Source organism: Stegostoma tigrinum, chromosome 19, assembly GCF_030684315.1.
Source record: "Stegostoma tigrinum isolate sSteTig4 chromosome 19, sSteTig4.hap1, whole genome shotgun sequence".
NCBI lineage: Eukaryota > Metazoa > Chordata > Chondrichthyes > Orectolobiformes > Stegostomatidae > Stegostoma > Stegostoma tigrinum.
The window spans coordinates 8,384,168-8,411,009 of NC_081372.1; the positions used below are offsets into that span (position 1 = coordinate 8,384,168).

General features: G+C 43.7%; 1 protein-coding gene across 1 annotated transcript in view; it reads right to left on the reverse strand.

Annotated features, from left to right (window-relative positions):
• gdf5 (growth differentiation factor 5) overlaps positions 1–26,842 on the reverse strand; it is a 231,604-nt gene that overhangs the window by 164,204 nt on the left and 40,558 nt on the right. Inside the window, exons 2-3 of the mRNA XM_048549700.2 lie at positions 17,298–17,468; positions 4,094–5,032 (exon numbers count right to left, since the gene is read on the reverse strand). Coding sequence (XP_048405657.2) covers positions 4,094–4,535 — 442 coding nt within the window. The 5' untranslated portion in view covers positions 4,536–5,032; positions 17,298–17,468. The remainder of the gene's footprint in view (positions 1–4,093; positions 5,033–17,297; positions 17,469–26,842) is intronic.

Below are 26,842 nucleotides of genomic sequence, written 5' to 3' on the forward strand. Positions count from 1 at the left end.
TCAACAGACCCACCGTCTTGTTGTCGTGGAGTTGAATCCCTTCACTTACATGTGATACATTCTTGTCCATTCTGCTATCTTTTGCTGTTAGATGTAAGCGAGGGCTGGAAAGGAACAGACGGAAGGGAAGTGAGACAAAGAGGGAGAGAATGAACAAGAGACAGAGAGAAAGAGGAAAAGGTTCATTGTTTTGTTCAAGGTAGATTCAGATTTTCAATTTATCCTTCCCTTGCTGTCCTTTCATTTCTTCCTCTCGCTCTTCCCATAAGACCATTGAAATAGGAAAGGAAGTGGGCCATTCAGCCCCTCGAGCCTGCTCTCTCATTCAATAGGATCATGGCTGAACTGATTGTCCTGACATCCTCTTTCCTGCCCTTTCCCTGTAACCCTTGATTCCCTGATTGATCAAGAATCCACCTACCTCGGCCTTAAATGTACACATGGATCCTGCCCCCATAGGCGAGGAGCTCCAAAATCTCACAGCCCTCTGAGAGACGAAATTCCTCCTGATCTTGGTCTGTCCTCGTCTCAACTCTCCCCAAACGGCAAACTACCTTTAACCCACCCCCACCATCACATCTTCTCTACCAACCCCACATAACACTCACCCTCAGCATCCTCTGCTCTCACCGCAACCCCCCTTTGTCCTCTATCCCTTTATCCTTATCTCCTGGCCTCACCTCCACCACCACATGCAAACTGACTCCCCCCCTCACTACCATTCCCACTCTTCCTCACTGTCACCATACTCCCTTCCATAGGCCCACTCCAACACAGACCCTGAACCACACCATACCTTCACCCTCTGCCCATCCCCCCCCTTACTGTCAAACTCTCACACCCCTGCCCATCATCCTGCGGTAGTCAAAGGACGTAGTCCCAGGAAAGAACGCCTCACCCTCACATTTTCCGTTCTGGACATTTACATTCTTCCCCATCTCCTTAAATCCATCTCGAACAATATCACACTCTGCTCAGTAAGGTACCTTCCGGCTTGCACACGAGATTGTTTCAAGTCAATGTAAAACACACAGATATTTGTATTAAATTATATTTTCGTTTCTTTAAAAACTTAGGAAGATGGAAAGAAATTATGCAGTGCAAACCTTCTAATGACAGGGAAATGGTGCTATTCCCAGAGGCCTCACTGTGCCAAGTCATAGCTCACACTCTGGAAGGATTAGCTCCTGACTTCAAACTCATTGGCATCTGATTTTGGGGGAGGTGGTCGGGTGGTGGGTTCAACCAATCCCCAATCACCCTCCACACCAGAATATAACTTCACTGGGAGAGAGATAGTGGGAAGAAGGGTCGAGACCCGAAACGTCAGCTTTCCTGCTCCTCTGATGCTGCTTGGCCTGCTGTGTTAATCCAGCTCTACACCTTGGTGTCTCATAACTTCACTGGGGCTATGTTTCAGGGAATGGGGAGACTGTGGCCTAGAGATAGAGTGTACAGACTAAGCTGCACAGAGTGAGGGTGGAGGAGGTGGTTGGGGGGGGTGGAGAGTGGTGGTGGGCCTAGGTGGGGAATAATTATCCTTCCAAAAGGAACTCTCTGTGGAAGGAGGGGAGAGGGGTGGGAGTCATCCACGTTTTCTATTGAAAGTGGGTGTGGGTTTGTGGAACGACAGGAGGAGGGGACAGTTTGATTTGTAACCAGTTAGTTGCTGTAAAAAAAAGTTTACTCCTTCAACCTGTGTGAAAGCAGTGAATATTTCCAAAAATAAAATCACAGTCTCCTCCCCACTCCCCACTCCCTACCCCAGGCAGTGCACTTTTGTTCATTTAGAGCTGTTTGAATTCAACAGACACCATCTAATCAACAGGACTTTCCTATAATAACAAGGTGTGGAGCTGGATGAACACAGCAGGCCCAGCAGCATCAGAGGGGCAGGAAGGCTGACGTTTCGGGCCTAGACCCTTCATTTCTGAAGAAGGGCGCAGACCTGAAACGTCAGTCTTCCTGCTCCTCTGATGCTGCTTGGCCTGCTGTGTTCATCCAGCTCCACATCTTGTTATCTCAGATTCTCCAGCATCTGCAGTTCCTACTCTCTCTGCTGGCAAAACGGCTGTGTTTCTCCGGCATTCTCCATTCCTGTTACATTTATACAGCCCCTTGAACGTCCCTTGCGCCTTGACTTAAATGTCAATGAAGCCACACGGCTGCCGCTATCAGGGCAGGTGGTTAGAAGCTTATTCAAGCAGGACTTAAATCCATAGACAATACCCAGGTTTTCCTGCGGTTGCCAGGAGTGACAATGAGACAGTGAGAATGGAATTTGTAGAGAAAACTCTCGTAAGAATTGAAAGCCGAGCCGGAAAACGCGTGGCCGTTTGGGGTGCAAACTGTTTTAGCTCCCAACGCCTCAGTAATCCACCCCCCACCCGCTCGCTGACTCTGTACATTCCCCCATCAGCGGTCTTACCCGGCAGTGGGGTCAAAACTGAAACGCTTTGGAATCACCCAGCGACACTGGCAACATCTCGGGGTGGGATGGGGAGGGGGCTGAGACAGACAGAAAGAGAGAGCGAAAGAGACGGAGAGAGAAAGACAGAGACAGAGAGAGAGACAGACACACACAGAGAGAAAGACAGACAGAGGCAGAGACAGAGAAAGAAAGAGACAGAGACAGACAGACAGAGAGAGACACACAGAGAGACAGACAGGGAGAGAGAGACAGAGAGAGAAAGAGAGAGAGAGGCGGAGAGAGAAAGACAGACAGAGGCAGAGAGAAAGACAGAGTGAGAGAGGACAGAGAGAGAAAGACAGACAGAAAGAGCAAGGCAGACAGAGAGAGACAGAGAGAGAAAGACAGACAGAGGCAGAGAGAGAGAGAGAGAGAGACAGACAGAGATCGAGAGAGAAAGACAGACAGAGGCAGAGAGGGAGAGAGACAGACAGAGATCGAGACAAAGACAGAGAGAGAGAGAGCTGCCCGAATAGATTGCACAGCCCAGTAGGAGAAGAAATTCTGTCGATGTGCTTATGTTCACAGTCCCAGATTCCCAGCATGGCACGGGGTGGGGGGGGGGAATTGTTTGGACGGGCGAGAAGATGCTTCTACAAATCTGTGAGGCACACCACAAACGGTTCAATTAGAAATGGAATGTCTACCTGTAGACACGTCCGATGTACCCAAAGCAGCTCCAGCTCCGAGACAATGTGCGGAACTGGCGGGATGCCTGTATCGCCTCTGAGCCGTCACCCTGCCTGTCTGTATGTGTGTGTGTGTGTGTGTGTGTGTGTGTGGTGGGGGGGTTCCAGGCCAGGAACGTCAGCGTCTGTGCTCCTGATATGCTGCTTGGCCTCCTGTGTTCATCCAGCTCTACACCTTGTTATCTGTAAGTGTGTGTGTGTGTGTGTGTGTGTGTGTGATTCTGTCCGTGTGCCTGTGTGTGTGAGGCTCTGTCCGTGCGCCTGCCTGTGATTGAGTATCTCTGTCTCTGTTTCTGTGCCTGACGATGTGTGTGCCTGTCTGTGTGTGTGTGTGTGTGTGTGTCAGAGCATCTCTGCCTCTGTTCGTGTCTCTGCCTGTGTGTGCGTGTGTGTGTGTGTGTGTGTATCCGTGTTGGTTAATCACAAAGCCCTCCCATCCGAAACCCCATCCCTCTCAGGCCCACAGTGTGATATGTGAGGAAACGGGATTTAAACGCGGAGTGAGAGGGGCTGGATCATTCGGCAGAGGCTGGCTCTGACAGGGACAATGGGGGCAGGGGCTGTGTTTTCACACACATTGCATTGACCCTGTCCCCAGGGTGCCCCCAGGCTCTGGTTCTCACCCCAGGGCCTGGCTCACCCTCCAGGTCACTGACTCCTCCCCCACCCCAGGGTCTAACCCTCCCCTCCACCCCGTGTCTGACCCCTCTGTCACCCTTTCCGCACGTAACTGCCCCTTCCCTGCAGATCTCGCCCCTACCCCAGTATTTGCTCCCTGCAAGTACCCCCCTGGGGTATCAGCCCTCCCTGGGGTCTCGAAGCCTGCATATCTGCACTCCCTGGCGTATATGGCCCCCAAAAAATGTCTGCCCCGGCATTTGCCCTCTGCATTGGCGCCCATCCCCCCCCCCCCCCCCGGAATATCTGTCCCTACCTTCTCCCCTGTCCACGAAGCTGCTGACGGTGTTGGGCCGAGCGGCCGCCGGCTGCGAGCTGCTCCTGTTCAGTCCGCGCCGCTCACTCCCCGACAGGCTCTTGTACAGGAACAGCATGTAATCGTGAGCGGTCACCTGCGGCCCGCCAGCTTTCTTGGAGCGTACGCCGGCCGTTCGGCCCTTGGCCTCGCCGCTCCTGCGACTCGCTTTCCTGGCGGCGGAGGCGGGGGTGTTGCCTCGGGCAGCGCCGGGAGCCCATCGGGGGTTCGCCCCGGGGCTCGGTCTCTTGCCTTCGACGGCGCCCAGGGGCCCCTGGCGCAGTAGCGGCGCAGTGAGAGCGGAGTGAGAGGCGAGGAGGCCGGCTGCAGACTCCGGACGGGGTAGGTACCAGATGCAGCTGAGGTAGCTGACCAAGAAGGTGAATTTCCGCATTAATTCCATCCTCGGAGCTCGCCGGGGGCTGAATCTGCCAGATTAATACCGCGCACCGACTCCCAACACTTCCAGGCAATTTCCTCCGAAACTCTCCAGCGAACTTGATGGATCTGTCCCATATTGAATTCCGCTTGTTTCTGGTTAATCCTGGGCACTTTCCACCAGCCAGACCCACACAGACACACACAAACACACACAAACACACACACACTTACACACACTCACACACACACTCACACACACCCAGAGAGAGGCTTTAAAAGCCGAACCAGCTTTCCTGCTCCGTCTCCTTCTTGCTTTCTCTAACTCCGAGAGGTGACTCAGTCCTTGTTTAAATCCCTCATCTCCAAGGACGAGAAATGCGTAACCCTGCCCTCTCTCTCTCAAAAAAAAATTCGAAATTTTGAACCATTTCCAGTAAAAATATTTCACACTCCCACGATGACGACAGGTGCCCGCCACTAAACCTGCTCTCCCCAGCCGGCCAGAGAATTTCAACAACACTGTAAGGGAGAGAGAGGAGGGAAAGTGAGGGAGAGAGAGAGAAAATGCTTTAATTACTTGCTGATGTTGAGCAGTCAGCTGTCCAAAGCTGTTTGGGTGCGATATATTTCTGTTAAATATTACACACATATAGAAGAATTAAGCCTCTCTCTATTCAAATAGCGCACACACAGAAAGGCTCATTTCAAACCTGAGCCCATCCACTCCCCTCCCCAGTGAAGTCTCCGCTTCGTGGGAATAACATTCCTGGCCGCTTGGCCTCATTAGTACGAAACTAAAATCCTAACCAATTCACTTTTTCCAGAAAGCCAGAGCCCTCCCGCCCCACCTCCAGTCTGCATCCACTTTGGAATCTTTCACATTGGACAGTGTGCAGGGAAATTTGGGCGGAAGTTCGGGGACATCTCCATCCGAACTAGCACGTCTGGTGCTGCATCCCCTGGGATCGATTCCACTGCTTGCTAAATCGACAGTCCCACAGAGAAACACACACCCTTTACATTTACTGTTCTGAGGAAGGGTCACTCAACCCGAAACGTGAACTCTTGATTTCATTCTACAGATGCTGCCTGACCTGCTGAAGTTCTCCAGTACTTTCTCTTACCGTTTCTGATTTACTTCTGTTTTTCTTTACATTTACAGTGCGTTTTATATTGTACTGAAATCTTCATTGGGTCCAGAGTGGACGCTTGATGACTTTTTAGCAGGATGCGGGGAAGAACCAACCGTTGAAGTGACCGGCAAATAAAAATAATATTGCTACCGCTGCTGGAAGTCACAAACGAAAATGGGAAATGCTGGAGTAACTCAACAGGTCTCTTGGGGCGCGAGGGAAGTTCAGTTCTGAATATTGGATGGGAAACGTGAACTTGTTTCTGCATCTACCCATGCAGCCTGTTTCTCTTCCTGAACTGAGGTAGGCTGGGCCAGATTGGATTTACTGAGTCAGATCGGACCTTTCTGTTTTCTTTAGACTCACAGAATGGGTACAGCTCCAAAGGAGGCCATTCAGCCCATCATGTCTCTTCAGGCTGAACTCACCCAGCACCGCCCTCTCCACACGCCCATTCCTGCCTTTGCCCCATGAGACTTGCATTGCTTTATCTCTATGGACAATTGTTCAATTCTGTTTTGAAAACCACAATAGAATTTACTTCTACCAAGGTGACAATTTGAACTTAGATTCTTGTTGACCATCGCAGGTTAATGCCAAACATCCCATGCCATTATTCAAAGACAGGGTGGGGATATCTCCCTGGGGTCTCTCAAATATTTATTTCTTGAATCACTGACCGTAGATTATGTGGTCGCTATCATTTTTGCTGAGTGAGATCAAATGGTTTCTGCATCCCTGACATTGCACCAATGACTTCTCTTTGAAAGTGAATGTGAGCTGATCTGTAAGGCCCAAAAGTTAGAAAAGCCCTTTACAATGTAAGTTCCTTCTTAGAGAAGGGACAGCAGTTTAAGAAAAGGGAAGGACTGTCGATGAGTTTATGGAGAGTTTTACAATGTAGGTTTTAAGGGGGAAAGAAGAATATCTTTGCTATTCAGTCATTAACAGCATCTGTAAGTTAGGTTTAACAAGGGGCGGAGTAACCACAAGCTGCACTGAAGTGGATCAGAGCAAGCAGTTGAATTTATGGAGATGATGAATCTGATGATTCATTTGCAAAGATCTGGCAAAAATGATGTAGAATGTTGGAAAATGTAAAATTAGTAGGAAGAATAACAAAGAAGCATGCAAACTAAATGTGAGAGATTGGAGAGCTGTGAAATGAGGAGAGATCTGGGTGTCCCTAGTGCATGAGCCACAAATGGTTAGTCTGCAGGTACAGCAGATAATTAAGAAATTTGATAGAATGTTATCATTTGTTGGGAGGTACAATTGAATACAACAGCAGGGAAATTATGCCATAGTTATGCAGGGCATTGGTGGGACCACACCAAAGGACTGTGTATAGCATTGGTCTTCTTATCTAAGGCATTGGGACTAGTGTAAAATTTATTGGTGTAATAATTAGAATGGGTGAGTTGCCTTATCAGGAAAAGTTGGCAGGGTAGGCTTATATCCAAGAGGAAAATAGATATAGCTGAGCAAGGAGATGAATGATGACCTTGGTGGGACTGTTCATGATTAAAGATTTTGTCAGGAATGCTCAAGATTAGAAGATGCTGGGAGACTATTCAGGATTAGAAGATACTGCAGAGATTGTTCTGGATTAGTAGAAGTTGTGGGGCTGTTCTGGATTAGAAGATGTTGCAGAGACTGTTCTGGATTAGATGATGGTGTGGGGCTGTTCTGGATTAGAAGATATTGCAGAGGCTGTTCTGGATTAGATGATGGTGTGGATTAGAAGACACCTTTGTGCTGTGGGCATGTCCACTGTACTGCGAGGAAGGGAGTTCTAGAAGTTTGACCCCCTTATGATGAAGAAATACTAATCTAGTTCCAAGTCAGTACATTGTCTCACATGGAAGGGAACACAGAGGGGGAGTATTCCATCATGGTCCTGGCATTAGTGTGCCTGGCAGATGGGACGGCAGGTAAGTGCTGAAGTGGTTGGGGAACATTGGTGGGGATGGGGAAGAATGTCAGGCCAATGATGAGTGGGAAGCTGGTGTAGCTAGTATCAATCTGAGCAGCAGTGGCCTTGCGGGAAAGTTGGAACAGGGAGTGGTACTTGTTATGGAAACGTGTTGGTGTATGTAGTTATGAGAGGCCTCTTGACTTCCAATGTTCCAAAGAGACAGGGGAGGTGCATTTGTAGATGTGTACATGTAGATTAGGGGACAGGTTGTCTAACTCCTGAGTGACTACGAGCGTAATGAAAGCAGAATCCTGTGAAGTCTCAGACATTGTATCAGTGATAATGGGAACTGCAGATGCTGGAGAATCCAAGATAACAAAGTGTGAAGCAGGATGAACACAGCAGGTCACATGTGCTCCTGAGATGCTGCTTGGCCTGCTGTGTTCATCCAGCTTCACACTTTGTTATCTAAGTCTCAGACATTACAAGGTTTATCCGGCAGGTTCCAAACACAAGGTAATTGCTCAGCAGAAGCTTTCCCATCTAATCCTCAAGCTCTGTCCCTGTTTACTGCAATTATTGTCTCATCGCTGTTGTTTAGTTTATTTTTATTTTACTGAATCCCTGTCCAGATTCAACACTCGTTGGAATATGTGGCATGCTGACCTCTTCTTCTTGTGTAAATACTAATGCAATGTGAGTACGTTCATTGCAAACATCACCGCTATCTGATTTTAAGGAAGCCAAAAATGGCTTATCTTTTGTCTAATATGATTGTAACATTAATTTTTGTTGATTTTGGTATTCATGTAAGTTTCTTTTTATATTCCCTTTTGTACTTCTATTAGAAATCCGTTTTTTGTGTCTTTCTCATTTGCCAGATCTGCTTTTTGTTTTGTTGCATTTTTGCACATTCTTTTCCTTTTAGTGTAACCTGTCTCTTGCTACTTTAATTGTGCAAACTATCATTCTTAGCAAATAAAGCAGTTGCCTCTTAGGAGTTTAAATTGGTTCTATATCAGGTTAAGTTCTGTTTTAAACTCCTCCCACTGACCTTCTCTCATTTTACCCATTAATAGATTTATATAACTGACTGCTCACCACCTGACAAAGGAACAGCACTCTGAAAGCTTGTGGTTTTAAATAAACTTGTTGGACTATAACCTAGTGTTATGTGACTTATTACTCTACTGAAGTCAGATTTAGAATTTTTGTAGCTCTTTTGGGTTTCTCCCTTTCAAAATCTAAGTTTAAATTTAATCAAATGATGGTTGTGATTCAACCTAGGATCTCGCAACATCAGACTGTTAGCTAAATCTGGCTCATTCCTGATAACTAAAACTAATTTCTGACAGCGTGGGAACCTGGGTTGACGCACATTACTGGCATTTGTTACTTATTTTAGGTAATTAACAACGGGTGTATCAGTCCTCATTGTGGATTGCAATCAGTGTGAACATGAGTTTTTATTGTGAATTACTGACAGTGAAAGTATTCATTGTTACTGTATATAACAGAGAATATAAACATGAGTCATTAGAAAAATTAAGCTCTTTGGAGTATGGGTTCTCCAACAGTGCTGGTCCTTAAGATAGATTACTCACCGTGTGAATATTGGTACTTATTGTAAATCACTGGCTGTGTGAATAATGAATCTTACCCTAAATCTGAGTGCAATAAATTAATTTCCATGAATCATTTCTACAAAGAGAAAAGAACACAGTCCAGATCTGAACATGCAAATTAAACAGCCAAGTCCTAAAGAGAAGGCTGTGCTTAAGTTAATTGAAGTTATTTGTTACCCAGAGAATGATGAGAGCATGGAAATCACTGACACAGAGAGTAGCTGAGGTGAATTGCTAAATGCACAAGCAATAGCATGAGACAAGAAGAAGTCACCTAGTGCATAAATATCAACATGTTGGACATAGTAGTCTATCACTATGCTATTAATACATCGTAATTCTATGGAATTATGAAGTATGTCGATTGATATTCAGTGCAAATTGCCATCAGTGTATCTACTAATCCTGGCTGTAGAATACCAAACGTGTGATTGTTAAAGAAATTCCACAGTATTTTCGTCTTTCTCCTCTACCTCTTCTCTTTCTGTCCCTGACTGCCTGTATCTATCTTTGTCCACCTTCCTCTTCCTCTTCATCTGTGCGTCTCTTTCCCTTTCTGTCTCTCTCCTCTCTTTGTTTGTCACTTTTTCTTTCAAACCCAGCAGTCCTCCTATTCTTTCTTCTCTCTGCCTCTCTTCCCTCTCTTTTCTGAGGCTCGTAACTGGAGCTGTCACCACATTCCTCATATTTGCAGGAAAGAAACATTACCCAAAATCCAATCCTGGTGATCTTGCTTGCTGCTTTACACCAGCTCATGTGAGAACAGAATTAATGGAACTTTTGCAACAAAATGTGTGTGTTTCCAGGTTGGGGTTGACTTAACTTATTGGCCCACAGTAAGAGGGTTGATCTTGTGTTATAATTTGAAGCCAGGTCTCCAGACATAAGCTGGCTGTCTGGTTTAACAGCCCAGCAATAATAACACAAGGTCATCTCCTCCCCGTAAGCATAAAGTACTTTTGAGACTCATACTTGTAATTTCATCATGATAGAGCACACAAACTGAGGGTATAAAGGTCTCTAACTCTATCTTAACTGGGGCAACTTGAAGCATGACACACTGAAGAAGTGTGCTACTCTTTATAACTGATTAGCTTCATATCAGCACTTTCTCTAAAGTGGATATGGGTATTCCAGAAGCCGAATTTAACATTTATGGGGAGACAATGGCCTAATGGTATTATTGCTGGACTGTTAATCCAGGGACCCAGCTAATGTCTGGAGACCTGGGTTCAAATCCCACCACAGCAGATGGCAGGATAGCAAGGTGTAGAGATAATGGGAACTGCAGATGCTGGGGAATCCAAGATAATGAGGTGTAGAGCTGGATGAACACAGCAGGCCGAGCTGGAAAGCTGACATTATGGGCCTAGACCCTTCTGCAAAGGACCTCTCCCGTTTTTTATTCTTTGTAGGATCCACAACCTGAACTCTCAATTCTACTCAGATTTATTGGAAACTAAAAACCGTACATACAGTAAACTTACCGATCCCTGCCACCCAAAACAGGGTTCCTCCACCTCCCAAATCCCCGTCCATACCCAGGACCTTCCCCAAATGTATCCACAAGGCCACTGTCGGAGAACCCACAGATAATGTCACATCAGCCACCACCAGGTAAACCACTTCCGGGACAGCGAGCGCTATCGCTGCTGAAACCACCGCCTCCGTTTCCAAGACCAACACCACACACACTACTGGCACTGCTGCTGCCACCGCCTACCCAGCTCTGCCCACTATCTACCCCGCTCCGCCCATCATGGACGCAGACATAACTCCATCCACCGCCAACGCAACTCCACTGTTTTCTAGTGAAGGGCCTAGGCCTGAAACATCAGCTTTTGTGCTCCTGGGATGCTGCTTGGCCTGCTGTGTTCATCCAGCCTCACACTTTGTTATCTCAGATTCTCCAGCATCTGCAGATCCTACTAAGCCTGATACAGCAGATGGTGGAACTTGATGAGCAAGAGCTTATTGTTGATTGTTAGTAAAACACATCTGGTTCACTATGTCCTTCACTGAGGGAAACTGCCATCCTTATTTGGTTTGAACTATATGTGACTCCAGGTGCACAGCAATGTAGTTAACTGCACATCTGGGATGGGCAATTATACACTACAATACAGCACCAAAACAGGCCCTTTGGTCCACCAAACCTGCACTGATTCCTAGTGCTTATTTAGACCTGCTACTTATTGCTCATACATGGTATCTATCGCTCTATTCGCCTCCTATTCATGTGTTTATCAAGATACGCCTTAATATGCCTGCTTCCACCACCTCCATCAGCAGTGTGTTGCAGGCACCCCCCCACCCTCTGTGTGAAAAAGTTTCCCTGCACTTCTCCCCCTCATGTCCTTTTTAAATCTTTCTCTTCACACCTTAAAACATGCCCCTGGTTTTGAACTTCCCCACCTTAGGGAAAAGACCCTTTGCTATTCACCAAATCTGTGCCCCACACAGTCATAGAGCCTGGAAGTCATTAAGCACAGAAACAGACCCTTCGGTCCAACCAGTCCATGCTGAACATAATCCCAAATTAAACTAAACCTGGCTCATGTCTCTCCAAACCTTTCATATTTACATATCCATTCGAATGTCTTTTGAACGTTGAATTGTACCCCATCTGCCACTTCCTCAGGAAGTTCATTCCACACGCAAACTGGGTAAAAAAATTTGCCCTCTTGTCTTTTTTACGTCTGTCTCCCCTCACCTCAAAAATGTGCCCCCTAGTCTTGAAATTCTGCACCTTAGGGAAAAGACAGCTATCATCAACTCTTTCTCATTATTTTATAAACTGCTATCAGGTCACCTCTCAACCTCCTATACTCTACTGAAATAAAGTCCCAGCCTATCCAGACTTTCCTTATAACTCAAACCTTCCATTCCCAGTAACATCCTGGTAAATCTCTCCTGAGCCCTCTCCAGCTTGATAATATCCTTCCTATAACTGGGCAACGAGAACTAGACACAGTATTCCAGGAGAGGCCTCACCAATGTCCTATGCAACCTCCACATAACATTCTAATTCCTTTCCTCAAAGGACTGAGTAGTGAAGGCAAGCATGCCAAATGCCTTTTAAACCATCCTATGTGTGACGCAAACTTTAAAAATGATGTACCTGCATTCCTAGGTCCCTCTGTCCTACAACACTACCCAAGGCCCTAGGATTCATGGTATAAGCCCTGTCCTTGTTTGTTTGCAATGCCTCACATTTATCCAGCTTGAACTCCATCTGTCATTTTTCAGCCCATTGGCCCCCATGTTCAAGATTCCTGTGCAATCTTAGAAAACCTTCTTCACTGTCTGCTATGCCACCAATTTTGATGTCGCCCGCAAACTTACTAACCACACCTTCTATATTCTCATCCAAATCATTTATATAAATGACAGACAAAAGAGGACCCAGAACTGATCCCTGTGGAACACCGCTGGTCACAGACCTCCAGTCCACAAAGTAACCCTCCACCACCATTACTCTTTGTCGCCTGCCATTAAGCCAATAATGTATCCAGTTGGCAAACTCACCCTGAATCCCATGTGACCTAACTTTACTCATTAGTCTACCATACAAAATCTTGTCAAAGGCTTTACTAAAATCCAAATAAACAACGTCTACTGCTCTGCTACCATCAATCTTTTTGGTAACTTCCTCAAAAAAACTCAATCAAGTTTGTGAGACACAATTTTCCGCACACAAAACAATGCTGACCATCCCTAATCAATTTTTCCCTCTGTATATGTCTATAAATCCTACCTTTCATAATCACCTCCAATAATTTATCCACAACCGAAGTCAGGCTCACAAATCTATAGTTCCCCAGTTTCTCTTTACAAACTTTCTTGAACAAACGCACAACATTAGCCACCCTCCAGTCATCAGGCACCTCACCCATAGTTACAGATGATGCAAATATTTTCGCAAGGGGTCTTGTAACTTCCTCCCCTACTTTCCACAACATTCTGGGATACATTAAATGATGTCCTGGAGATTTATCCACTTTTCTGTGGGCAGCATGGTGGCTCAGTGTTTAGCACTGCAGCCTCACAGCACCAGGGACCTGGGTTCAATTCCAGCCTCAGGCGACTGCCTGTGGGGAGTTTGCACATTCTCCCCGTGTCTGCATGAGTTTCCTCTGGGTGCTCTGGTTTCCTCCCACAGTGTAAAGATTAGGTTAGGTGGACTGGCCATGCTAAATTGCCCGTAGTGTTCAGGGAGGTGTGGATTGCTGGGGGGTGAGCCTGGGTGGGATGCTCTGAGGTTCAGTGTGGACTTGTTGGGCCAAAGGGCCTGTTTCCACACTGTAGGGATTCTAATTTATACTCTCTAAGGCCTCCCAAACTTCTGATTTTATAAACTTCTATATTTCAATATCATCATCATTGTTTTCAGATCTCTACATGATTTCACCTCCCCACCCCTTGCTATAATCTCCTCCAGCCCTACAACTGTAAGTGAACTCTGTGCTGTTTCAACTCTGACCACGAGGGAAACCCATTTTTCAAACACTCTGCAGTTACCTTCAGCTGTCTAGAGCTGGAAATTATCTCTTGAAGTGTCTCTAACACTCACTCCTTTCTTTTTCCAGATGTATCTGCAACAACATAACAAAAAAGGCACATCTAACAGTATCTTCCAAACCTGCTACATCTACCATCTAAAAAGATCAGGGCAGCAGATACATGGGAACACCATCACCTCCAAATTCTCCTCTAAGCCACTCATCATCCTGACTTGGAAATGTATAACTGCTCCTTCAGTGTCACTGGGTCAAAATCCTGGAATTCCCTCCCTAACAACATTGTGTGTCTACTTACGTCACATGGACTGCAGCAATTCAAGAAGGCAGCTCACCCCCCACCTTCTCTGAAGTAGTTAGACATTGGCGATAAATGCTGCCCCAGCCAGTGATCCCATGAACAAGACTTTTTTCATAAAATCCTTTATTTCTTTGACCAAGCATTTGTTTAACTGTTCTAATATCTCACTATGTAGCTTGATGTCAAATTTTATTTGATAACACTTCTGTGAAGGTCCTCAAGGTGCTTACTAAGACAAAAGCACCATATTTGTTGTTGTTATTGGAGGGTTAGTTTGTATTCTAGGACGGCAAGAACAAATGGACTGAATGGCCTTTTTGATCTGAGGCCCTTGAAAATTATGACTATCTTTTTACTAAGCACTTTCAACTTGAATTATTTTGGCTGCATTGAGTATAGTCAGACATAGGAGACCCTTGTATAATCTTCAATATTTGACACTTCTTTCCAACCCATATGCCTCAATTAACAGGCTAATCAGCTGCCTCTTTACGAAAGTTAACATAGCAGATCTGTGCTTTGACATGACTGCTGGTTCTACAAGTGTGCTTGTAGTTAACATTTTTGGATAACAGCAGGGTTGTCGATCAGTGTAAACTTGAATGGATTAAACACCTGTAGTGAGATTATGGTGAGAATGTTGTAATCTCATTAGAATCTTTAGATTCTGGGAAAATCCCAGATATTTGGAAAACTGGCAACTTCAGAAAGGCTGGGAGACATGAGAAAGGGCAGTTACTTTAGCATCTGTCATTAGGAAAATGCTAGAGTTATCATAAAGGACATCATAATGCATAGATGCTGGTTTTGCTCTGGGGTGGACAAGATCAGAAGTCACACGACACCAGGTTATAACCCAACATGTTTATGTGAAAATGCAAGCTTTTGGTGTGCCATTCCTTCATCACCTGACAAAGGAGCATCAGTCCGAAAGCTTGTGATTTCAAATAAACCTGCCGGTCTATAGCCTGGTGTTATGTGACTTCTGACCTTGTAATAAAGTATGTAATTGCAGAGGATTTGGAAATAATAATATAATCAAGCAGAATCAGTGTAGCTTTATGAAGAGGAAATAATCCCTGATAAATTTACTAGAATTATTTAAGGAAGTAACAAACAGGACAGATAAAGGAGAACCAGTTGATGTATCTTATGTGGGTTTTCAAAAGGCTTTCAGTATGGTACCACACAGGAGGCTATGAAATAAGATAAAACCCATTATGTTGACATAATATATTGTCATGGAGAGAGGATTGGCTAACTAATACAAAGCAGAGTTGGGATATGGGGAGCTTTGTCAGAATACTAACTCATAACTAGAGGAGTACTGCAGGCAGCTGTGGTGAGGCCACCCATATTTACTATTTATATTAATGATTTGCATGAAGGAAGTGAACATACTATAGCCAAGTTTATAGTTGACACAGAAGTAGGTGGGAAGGCAATTGGCTATAATGACATAAAGAGCACACAGAGGGAGAGAAATAGGTTAAGTAAATGGGCAAAAACTTGGTAGTTGGAATGTAAGATAGGAAAATGTGAGATCATGCACTTTGTCAGGAAGATAGCAGAGCTGAACATAGTTAAATGAAGAAAAACTGCAGAAAGCTGCAATACAGAGGGATTTGCAGAGCTTTTGTCCATAAATCACAAGAAAAATTAGCATAAATTCAATAGGTATTTGGAAATAAAAATGGACTGTTAGCCTTCAGTTTAAAGGGAATGGAGTATAAAGGTAGGAAAGCGCTATTAAAACCATACAACGCACGAGTCAAACTGCAGCCAGAATAATATGAGCAATTTTGGCCTCCTTATCTCGGGAAAGATATGCTGGCATTACAGGCAGTTCAGAGAAGGCTCACCAGGCAGATTCTAGGTAGGAGAGATTACGTTGGGCCTGAACCCATTGGAATGTAGAAGAATAAGAAATGATCTAATTGATTATTTCAATAAGATCACTTACCATTCTTCTAAATTCCAGTCAGTACAGACCCAACCTAATCTCTCATCATAAGGCAGTCCCTCCATATGCAGAATCAGCCTGGTCAACCTTCTGTCTCTAATGCCAGTTGTTTGCAGAGAGCAGGATGATTGACTGACCAGTAAAAGCCATAGGACAGCAGGGTTTGGCTCGAACCATCTCGGACTAGAAGTGACTGAAGGAGTTGAGTGAGATGCCCTTTCCGGATACTTGAATACGCTGACGGAGTCCCATGCCAGCTGCTTCCTACCATGTGTGTCTTGGCTCTGCTCGAAGTGGGGTCATGTTTCATCTATCAGCCACTTCACTGTTATTAGCTACCAATGAGGAAATGAACTGTCAAACATCATCTCACCTTCTGTGAAGTGATTTCTTTTAGTATTCACAAGACATGCCTCTAAATGAGACTACACCAAGGAGTACTGCTATGTCAACTTGGTTTCAGTGTTTCTGTGTCCTTGCCCCATCCACTGTGCAGCCTCCTGCAGCTTAATAGCCCTCCAAGTCCCTCTACTCTCTGCCCCTTTCACCATTCCATGATTTTAGTCATTGCATGATTACCTTTAAATGCCAAGACCATAAGCTATGAAATATCTTTCCTATAGCTCCCCAGCTATCTATAAGCTTCAACCCTCTAACCTAACCCTCAACCCCTCTGTCAGTACTAGTTCAGTTGTTGCCTCTAACTCTCAAGGTTCTCAGATCAAGTTCTACTTCAGGACTTCAGCACAAAAGTCCCAACTGTCATGAAAGCCCCTTAGCCAACCCACAACCACTTCCATTCAGGAGGACCAGGGCAGCAGATACATAGAAGCAACGTCCCCTAGGGGTTCCCCTCCAAGCCACTCACCGTCTTGACCTGGAAATATATGAGTGCTCCTTCAGTGTCACCGGGAAAATCCTGGAATTCCCTTTCTAAGGACATTCTGGGCCCGCCTACACCAACACACTGCAGCAGCCCAAGAAGGCAGATCATCACCACCGTCTCAAGGGTAGCTGGGAACCTGTAATAAATTTGGACCCAGCTGACAATGCCCATGTCCCACATGTGAATTAAGAACTGTTAAGTGCAGCTGTAAGGGAACGCTGCATGGTTAGATCTGCTGCCTTTCAACTGATCCAAAACACCAAAGCCCCATCGGCTTGTTTGGGTGGAAGTGAGGTTCCCACAGTATTATGTATCAACCCAGTGTGTGTGGGAGAGTGATTGCTACATTACAACAGTGACAACATGAGAAAAAATACTTTATTGCCTATAAACAACTTGTCTACAAGAACACACCATGTAAAACTAAGCATTTCTTACCTCCAAACATATAGCAGAGTCTAAGGACATGCTATCAGCCATTTAGGACTGAGATGAGGAACAATTTCTTCACAGAGAGACTGGTGAGCCTGTCGAATCCTCTGTCATAGAAAGTGGTTGAGGCCAAAACATTGAATGTTTTCAAGAAGGAATCGGGAATAATTCTTACGGCTAAAGAGACGAAGAGGCAGAGGGAGGAAGTGAGAACAAGCGAGTTAGATGATCATCCACAATCATATTGACTAGCAGAATGGAATTGAAGGGCCGAATGGTCTGTTCCAGCTCCTATTTTCAATGTTTCTAAGTTTTAATCTGTGACTAGTTTTTTAGATACTAGGTCCTAATAACTGCTTTGTGGCTGAGTGCCAATTTTATTCCTCATAATCATTCATTGAAAAATGCTTCAGAACATGAAAATTAATTGCCGTGTTTAAATACAGTTGTTGCCATTCTACCAACATTGGTGCCATTTGAACATCCTTGCTCCGTTGACTTCGATAACTCACTCAGGTGAATGTTGTAACCATGTAATAAAGCATTTAAAAACTAAAAGGATGTTAGTTTTGGTAAGTGTGAGCAGGTGTCATAAAGGTTATGCCTCATACAGTTGCAAACATCTCGTGTTTACCTACAGATAAATGGTGAAGTGAGAGCTGGTGTTACAGCATCGCACATAAAATACTATTAAATAACATCCGATAACTGTCACAGATATTTACAAAGTGGGCTATTGCTCGTGTGATGGAAGTGGGTGTACATTTTTGAAAAGAGAGACTTGTTGCTGAAGGGCTCTGATTCATGTTTGCCTGGACAAGTTTAAAAATGCCAAATCTCCAACTCTCACAACAATTTGTACCATGGGAGAAAAGGGTGCTGATTGGCTGATAAGTTGACATTGATTGGCCGAGGCAATGCTGTGGAGAAAGCAACAGTTAACTACTGGTTCCCACATAATTAAAAAACAGAGCTCAGTGACATGTCATTTAGAAGTTAGTCATGATCAGTGAGCTGGATGTAGCTAACAGCGTAACAGGATACAAACAAATATCTAATAGCAATCACAATATCATTGAGTTTCAGCATAGTGTTTCAAGGAGACAAGCTTGTTAGAGGGACATGATGGATGTTGAGTTTAGGGATAGATGATTGAGTAATCTAGGTCAAGTCAGCATAAGGAGGGGGAAGTGTTGGGTATTCGAAAAGGCATTTGGGTGGACAAGTCCCCAGTCCAGGTGGGATCTATCCCAGGTTACTGAGGGACGTGAGAGAGGAAATAGTTGGGATCTTAACAAATATCTTTGTAGCATCCTTGAACACAGATGAGGTCCCAGAAGACTGGAGAATTGCTAATGTTGTCCCCTTGTTTAAGAAGGGTTGCAGGGAAAATCCAGGAAATTGCAGACCGATGAGCCTGATGTCAGTGGTGGGGAAGCTGCTGGAGAAGATACTGAGGGATAAGATCTATTTACATTTGGAAGAAAATGGGCTTATTATTGATAAACAGCATGGTTTTGTGTAGGGAAGGTCATGTCTTACCGACTTGATCAAATTCTTTGAGGACGTGACAAAGTTGATAGATGAGGGAAGGGCTGTAGGAGTCATACACATGGACTTCAGTAAGGTGTTTGATAAGGTTCCCCATGGCAGGCTGATGGAGAAAGTGAAGTCACGTGGGGTCCAGGGTGTGCTAGCTAGATGAATAGAGAACTGGCTGGGCAACAGGAGACAGAGAGTTATAGTGGAAGGGAGTTTCTCAAATTGGAGGCCTGTGACCAGTGGTATTCCACAGGGATCTGTGCTGGGACCACTGTTGTTTGTGATATATGTAAATGATTTGGAGGAAGGTGTAGGTGGTCTGATCAGCAAGTTTGCTGATGACACTAAGATTGGTGGAGTAGCAGATCGTGAAGGGGAGTGTCAGAGATTACAGCAGAATATAGATAGACTGGAGAGTTGGGCGGAAAAATGGCAGATGGAGTTCAATCCAGGCAAATGCGAGGTGGTGCATTTTGGAAGATCCAATTCAAGAGCGAACTACACGGTAAATGGAAAAGCCCTGGGGAAAATTGATAGAGAGAGAGATCTGGGTGTTCAGGTCCATTGTACCCTGAAGGTGGCAACATAGTTGGATAGGGTGGTCAAGAAGGCATACAGCATGCTTTCCTTCATCAGACGGTGTATTGAGTACGAGAGTTGTATAGCACTTTGGTTCGAACACATTTAGAGTACTGTGTACAGCTCTGGTTGTCACATTACCAAAAGGATGTGGATGCTTTGGAGAGGGTGCAGAGGAGGTTCCCCAGGATGTTGCCTGGTATGGAGGTTGCTAGCTATGAAGAGAGGTTGAGTAGATTAGGATTATTTACATTAGAAAGACAGAAGTTGAGGAGGGTCCTGATTGAGGTCTACAAAATCATGAGAGGTATCGGCAGGGTGGAGAGCAAGAAGCTTTTTCCCAGAGTTGTGGACTCAATTACTAGGGGTCATGAGTTCAAAGTGAGAGGAGGCAAGTTTAAGGGAGATATGTGTGGAAAGTTCTTTACACAGAGGGTGGTGGATGCCTGGAATACGTTGCCAGCAGAGGTGGTAGAGGCGGGCACAATAGAGTCATTTAAGATGCATCTGGACAGATCCATGAATGGGCAGGGAGCAGAGGGATACAGATCCTTGGAAAATAGGCAACACGTTTGGATAGAGGACCTGGATCGGAGGGCCAAAGAGCCTGTTCCTTTGCTGTAATTTTCTTTGTTCTTCGTTAATATTTTATACTTCAACCAGGTTTGTAATATTCCAGAAAGCTGAGTGCAGAAAGGATAGAACTGGAACCAATCTTTATGCACATTTGTAAGCATTTATTTATATAGCGATAGGCATTACAAATATAAACCTACCCACTGAACAACAACAGTTTCATTCTGTTCTGATAAATGGCAGAAAACACGAATTGCCTGTTAATGCCTACCTTCTGAATGTAATTAAAAACAATCGAAGTAAAATTAACAAGTTTGACTCCGAAGGAATGAAACAGAGCCTGTCCACAATTAACAGGACAAAACTGTGGAATAAAGGCTTGCAGTGTTATTTTGGAGCTTGGCTTTGAAACAAGAGGAAAATTGACTTTACATTTCAATTCTGCGATGGTCTGATGTGTCCTTTTTTACGGGTCAGAATTAACGTTGAACAGTGAATTTAAAAAAGATTACCTCCAAAGAAATCATTTACCCTTCAATCAATCAACAGCAAACCACACCCCCACCACCCACCCCAGGGAGATAATTGAGTTGACTTGAGTTTGGAATCCAGCAAAAGGGGACAAGCGGAGAGAGGAAATCAGAAGCACGTTCGTTCAGACTGGATAATAAAATGTGAGGCTGGATGAACACAGCAGGCCAAGCAGCATGTGCTCCTGAGATGCTGCTTGGCCTGCTGTGTTCATCCAGCCTCACATTTTATTATCTTGGAATTCTCCAGCATCTGCAGTTCCCATTATCTCTCTCGTTCAGACTGGGGCAAGTTCATACAGAGAGGTGATGTCCCTAGCAGCAGAGAAGCTGTTATTGGAATGAACTCCTAAACAGTCAGGTCTGGGCAGAAATCCTGAGTTGCTTAGAAGAAGGTTGAGAAACAAAAAAACTGTGGAGATGTCAAGGAGGAAAACATCCAACAAAGCTGCTGAATATGTGACTTTGAGAAATCCATGTTAATTGGTGAGTGAACTGAGTTAGCAGCTTGTTTACAGGTATCAGGAAGAAACATTAACCAAGAAAATAGCATCAAGTAAATTCAAAAATTAGCCAAAAAGAAACTGGATTACAGTCCGATATGCAATATGTATGCTTTTCATATTAGTCCATATAATATATCGCCGAGAGAGTTAGGTTTATATTGAATCAGATATCTGGGAGTTTATTAATAATTATGAGCACTAATATGATATTTCAGACTTGCATACAGATTTTTGATCATATGTTTATTTAGCTGACTATTACACATTACTTACGAAGTTAACCGGCTGACTAAGTGATTAATAGTGTGCTTAACTTGTTACTGAATGCGCAACGAGTTAGATGGACACCCCTTGTACCATGTATCATGTGCAATAGCATGATGTAATCTAGCTGTCTGGAAGGGAAAGTGCCTTTCTGACATATCTGCTATAATACAACATAGCCATGCTAGCTGAGCAAGGAGTTTCAGTCTGGAGACAGGGATAACTGTAACAATTTAAGCATCTGTAAGGTTGTTGCTGGGCAAAACACTTGAATTTTTCTTTCTGGTATTTGTAATGAGTCTGTTTAAAGTAATTCATTTATAGTGTAGTTTAATTTGTGCTTTTTTTGTATAATAAGTTTTTGTTCTTTTGTTAAAATACAGAAGCAGCCTCTTGTGATTGTGTTCAGTGACTGAACTCAAGGTTAACAAATTGAAAAAGAGAATTTATGGCCTTTTAAGCTAGCAACGTTCCTTGCAATTTTGTTTCACTGCTGTGTGGATCAGCTCTAAGAATTGCAAGTTGCATGGCAATTGGAATGTGTGGAGCTATGCAGTACCTACTCAGCTTAGAGGGAAAATTGCAAGCTCGGTCTAAATGTAGGATGTGACTTGTCTGCAACAACCATCAGCTGGGATCATAACTCCTGGGTATCAGTAAAATAACACAGGATATCCAGCAAGTGTTTAATTAAGAATTTTACATGGTACAGAACCATAAATCTTTCAAGACAAATGGCCCTACCTGCCAAAAGGGAGAGCCATAGACGATGGAAGAGTTAAGAGACAACAGAACTAAGAAGTGAATAAAAATGTCAAAAGTAGAATAGTTTGGATCCTGATGAATGGAAAAACAAACATAGAGAGCAATATCATCATGAAAAAGTCTATAATTATATCAGGACGAATAGTGTGGCCCAGAGCAATGTAATATCAGCTCACAATAACATTGTCAATGGGAATATGCAAATAGGTAATAATCACATTGCACCGGTATTCACAACAGAAGAGGATGTTGGCATGCTTGTCATCCCCAAGAAAATTAATATTGAGTCAAGACAGGAACTCACCAAAATGTATGTAAGCAAAATTGCAGAAATGGAAAAAGCACAGCATAAAAAAATTGACAGATTCACGGGAGCAGATAGTTCCAATGCTAAGGTTTAAGGCTGAGAACATTGCACATTGTCCTAACTATAATTTTCCAAAGCTCTCTTGATTTGGGAACTGTTCCTTTAGATTGGACAATTGGAAGGACATCTAGTTACAATTGTTCCATTAAGTAGATATAAGGTTTCTCCTTATCAATCCAGTAATACCTGCACAAAGACAAGCATTTTTTTTGTGTCAATGAAAAGCTCCCATGTTAAACTGTTAAACTACTCCGCCTGTTACTATGTGACTACCTAACGTCAGCTCTGGAGAACAGCTAAAGACCTTTTTCTGAATAATGGAGAAAGAGAGAGAGAGAGAGAGAGAGCTATCTCTAAAACATTCAACTAATTTTTGAAGATGTAATGAACTTATTAGACAACCATTTTTTCACTCTACCTTAGGTGATGTATGCTTCCATATTCAACAATGAAGGATTCATGATTTCTTGTTGTTGATGTAATGATTGGAATGAGGTTGGCCAGGTGGATCTCATTGAGTATGAGTTCCCTGATTGGGGCTGTTTACCTCCCTAATAGGGAGTCCTGGCTGACAGATATAGTCAGGCATCTCAGGGATTCTCCGCACAGTAGGGACTGGCTGTGTGCTAATTGGTCAGAGCCCAAGTTCTGTGAATGTGAAAACAGAGAGTAGCTTGGTGATGAGATACCAGCCTCCATACAGCTATTTCCGCTGAGGTATTGTCACTTGCTTGGGAAAACTGCCAAAATGAGCTGACGATATCTCAGTCATAAGAGAAAGTCTTCGCCTTTGATCACTGTGTGATGTTAGGATAGGTCTTTGGTTGTGAAGCTGTCTCACAGACAAAATGCCGACAGCCACCTATCCAACATTGGCCCTCGCCATCATGGCTTTCATACCATTTGGTCTGGAACGGGCTGGATTCTTATTGTGAAAGACCACAATCTCTCACTTCTGTTGGCATGCAAGATTGATGAGTGAGAAATGGACCATTTGGCTGCGATGTCAGATGTCACTGGAAGCATATTGCAAACCAGGAATTAGCACCTCCAGGACAGCAGTGGGAGGGAAAAAAAAATCAGGAAAAATGTGCGGTGTGGGGGTTGGTGGTAATGGATAATTGCTTATAGAGTTTGCTGGGACACATCACAGCTGCTGGTAAGTAGAGGTGAGTGTTATTTCTTGAACTGATTAGCAAACAGTGCAAGTTTGAGTGTTGGCGGAGAGTGGAAATTCTAACTTTCAAGATATAGAAATAATAAAAAATTAGCCCAAATATTTCATTAAATCATATCCCAAACTGTTAGCTGTCAGTTTTGACTGAACAGAGAGGTAATGATGTGACTGTACTAACAGTGGACAGAATTTCTGGACACCTGAATAAATACTGTTGCAATTAAGGGTCACAAGATTTTGCCTTTTATATTAGCAGGAGATTAAAATATAAAAACACAGCACTGACTAAGCACTGTTGTTACATTTGGACAGTAACTAGATTACATTGTTAAGGCTGCAGTAAAGTCAGTTCTTGACACAGGGGAAAAAGAAAGTAACATTACCACAGAATTTTAAGTACCCGTCAAAATTATCAGGAATTCTCCCTTTTAACATTTTCTTGTGGAATGTTATAACCATATGAAGTTGTCTTTTCCTTTCACCCTTCCCCCAATCTCCCAGGTTAAAAAAGAACAAGGATCCAAATATTGGAGTAGACCATTCGGCCCCTTGCAACTATTCTATGAACACCTGAATTCCTGTGGCTTACCTAAACTTGCATAGCTGATGCAAGCTATGACTTGTCACATTGAGTGAATATATCTGAGATGAGGAGAAAGTGCTTGCATTTGTATGGCACCTTCTTTTGCTTTGGGGTGTCCCAACATGCTTTATAGCCACTGAAAACTCAAGGACAATCCCAGTTGGGTCACAGCCCTATCAGTTTTACGAGGAAAGGCTGAGGGACTTGAGGCTGTTTTCATTAGAGAGAAGAAGGTTGAGAGGTGACTAAATTGAAAGATATAAAATAACCAGAGGGTTAGATAGGGTGGATAGGAAGAGCCTTTTTCTTAGGATGGTGACGGCGAGCATGAGGGGGCATCGCTTTAAACTGAGGGGTGAAAGATATAGGACAGATGTCAGAGGTGGTTTCTTTACTCGGAGAGTAGTAAGGGAATGGAACGCTTTGCCTGCAACGGTAGTAGATTCGCCAACTTTAGGTACATTTAAGCCGTCATTGGATAAGCATATGGACGTACGTGGAATAGTGTAGGTTAGATGGGCTTCAGATCGGTATGACAGGTCAGCACAACATCGAGGGCCGAAGGGCCTGTACTGTGCTGTAATGTTCTATGTTCTAGTTCCTGAAGCAGTAATGCTGCCAAAATCCCGGTAACAGAATTGAAAAATATTCCACTGCACAGTGTTAACAAATTTGCAAGCACAAATAAAAGTTCAGTGGACGCTTTGTTCTACAAAGTGATTACAGCTCTCTTCCAACTACAGGACACCTTTGACAGTTATTTTGCACACTGTCACTTCCTCACCACATTGCCGTAAAGTGTCATAGAACCAAAAAATGTAGAGAAGGGAACAGCACATTGAGGTGTAGAAAGTTAAGAGGAGCATAGATAAGGTGAAACATTTTCTCTTATAAAGAGGTCAGTTACCCACAGTTTCAGGTAAGGACCAAGAGGCTTAGAGGGTTTTGAAGAAAAAGAAATTAACCCAGAGTGTGGTGTATATCTGGAGCTCACCGTCTCAAAATGGGTAGAGAAAAGGACCCTCAAAATAATTAAGAACTATTTACATGAACATTTGAAACGTCGGGGCATACAAAGCTATGTGCCAAGTGCCGTGAAATGGGATTAGAATGGATGGTTGTTTGAGGACAAGCATGGACACATTGGGCCGAAGGGCCTCTTACTATGCTGCATTAACTCTAGGGCTCTAACATTTTATATTTTTCTGAGCCTTGGTAAGAAGAAAATGACAACTAAGCGTGACTGTTGGCAACAAATGTTGGAACAACTTAATGAATCAGAGGTTGGTATTTTACAGCCGTCTTCCAGTGACACTTATTAACCAAAACATTGAGGTTTGTGTGAAAGTGTGATTTTTAAGAGTGTTTAAATCCACCTCAGGAAGTAATAAGCTAGAACAGCGATGACATTGCATCCCCATGATGCTAGCTCTGAAGTTCAGTACTGTTCCATTCAGGGCACTCTCTTGATGATCAAGTTTGTAAAAGCGACAACAGCAAAGTAAGTTAAATCTCACGTTGGGACCATTGAGGGTTGTGTGCACCTTCTTATGCCTGTAATCATTCCTGCAGAATGGCCATCTGTAGCTTTATCTTTGCATTGCAAAGTTGGCCAAACAATGGATGAGAAAGTAATGAAAATATACCTCACTGCTCTCCTGAGTAACTGATCTTTGTCACTATTAAAAGCAGAGCAAATGATTTCTCCTTGGTGTCCTGGCAATCTCTAAAACTATAGCACCATTACGCCACAGAAAAAGACCATTTTGCCCATCACACCCTTTCTAGATCTCTGTAGAGCAATCCAGTGAGCCTTACCTCCCCATTGCCCTGCAGATTGCTCCCCTCAAGAGCCATCCTTCTAAAGTTGTTCACCATCTCTGTTTTCTCTCAAAAACGAAGGAATTAGATTCATGGGTTGTTTGATGTTTTGCACTGCACAAATTGGCTGCTGCATTACATCACCAAAGCAGAGATTTGCACTTTGAAAATGTATTTCTTTATAAAACAACCTGGGACGTTGCGAAGTAATGAAAAGTATTATATCTCACAAGTCTTCCTTTTAGTCACACGTGAAAAGCCATTCAGCTTCCCCAATGGTATTTATTGAATCAAAGCAGTATTCACGGTGGCTGATTTGTCACTTCATTTCCTTCTATTTGCTCTGCATCCTTGTTGAGGCTCTCAAATTTAACATTATTAATTTAACTTGATCCTTCTCTGTTCTCTAGGACCATTTATTAGCTGCCATGTAACCTATCTTCCAACCAAGCCAATAATTCCTTTTGAATCCCATTAATGTAATTGCAGATAGTAGTCTGAAACTTTCTGAAAGTCCTCATCATCTACATTCACAGCTTTCCTTGTCAATTGCTTTACTTAATTCATCAAACTGATAGACATGGCTTAATCTTTACATATCTATGTTAGCTCACTTGAATCTGCACAATCGCTCAACTTTTAATGATCAATTCCAATTGCCTGCCCATGACATTGGATTAACAAATACATTATATTTTATTTCCTGTCTTGCCTTTCTTCCATAATGTTTCACTCCTTCTCTTTATCTTGTTTCTTTTGTGGTAAACCTGTGATCTCTGGTGATTGACACACTCAACTATACCACTGTATGAACTCTATCACAACTTCTCACCATCTTGAA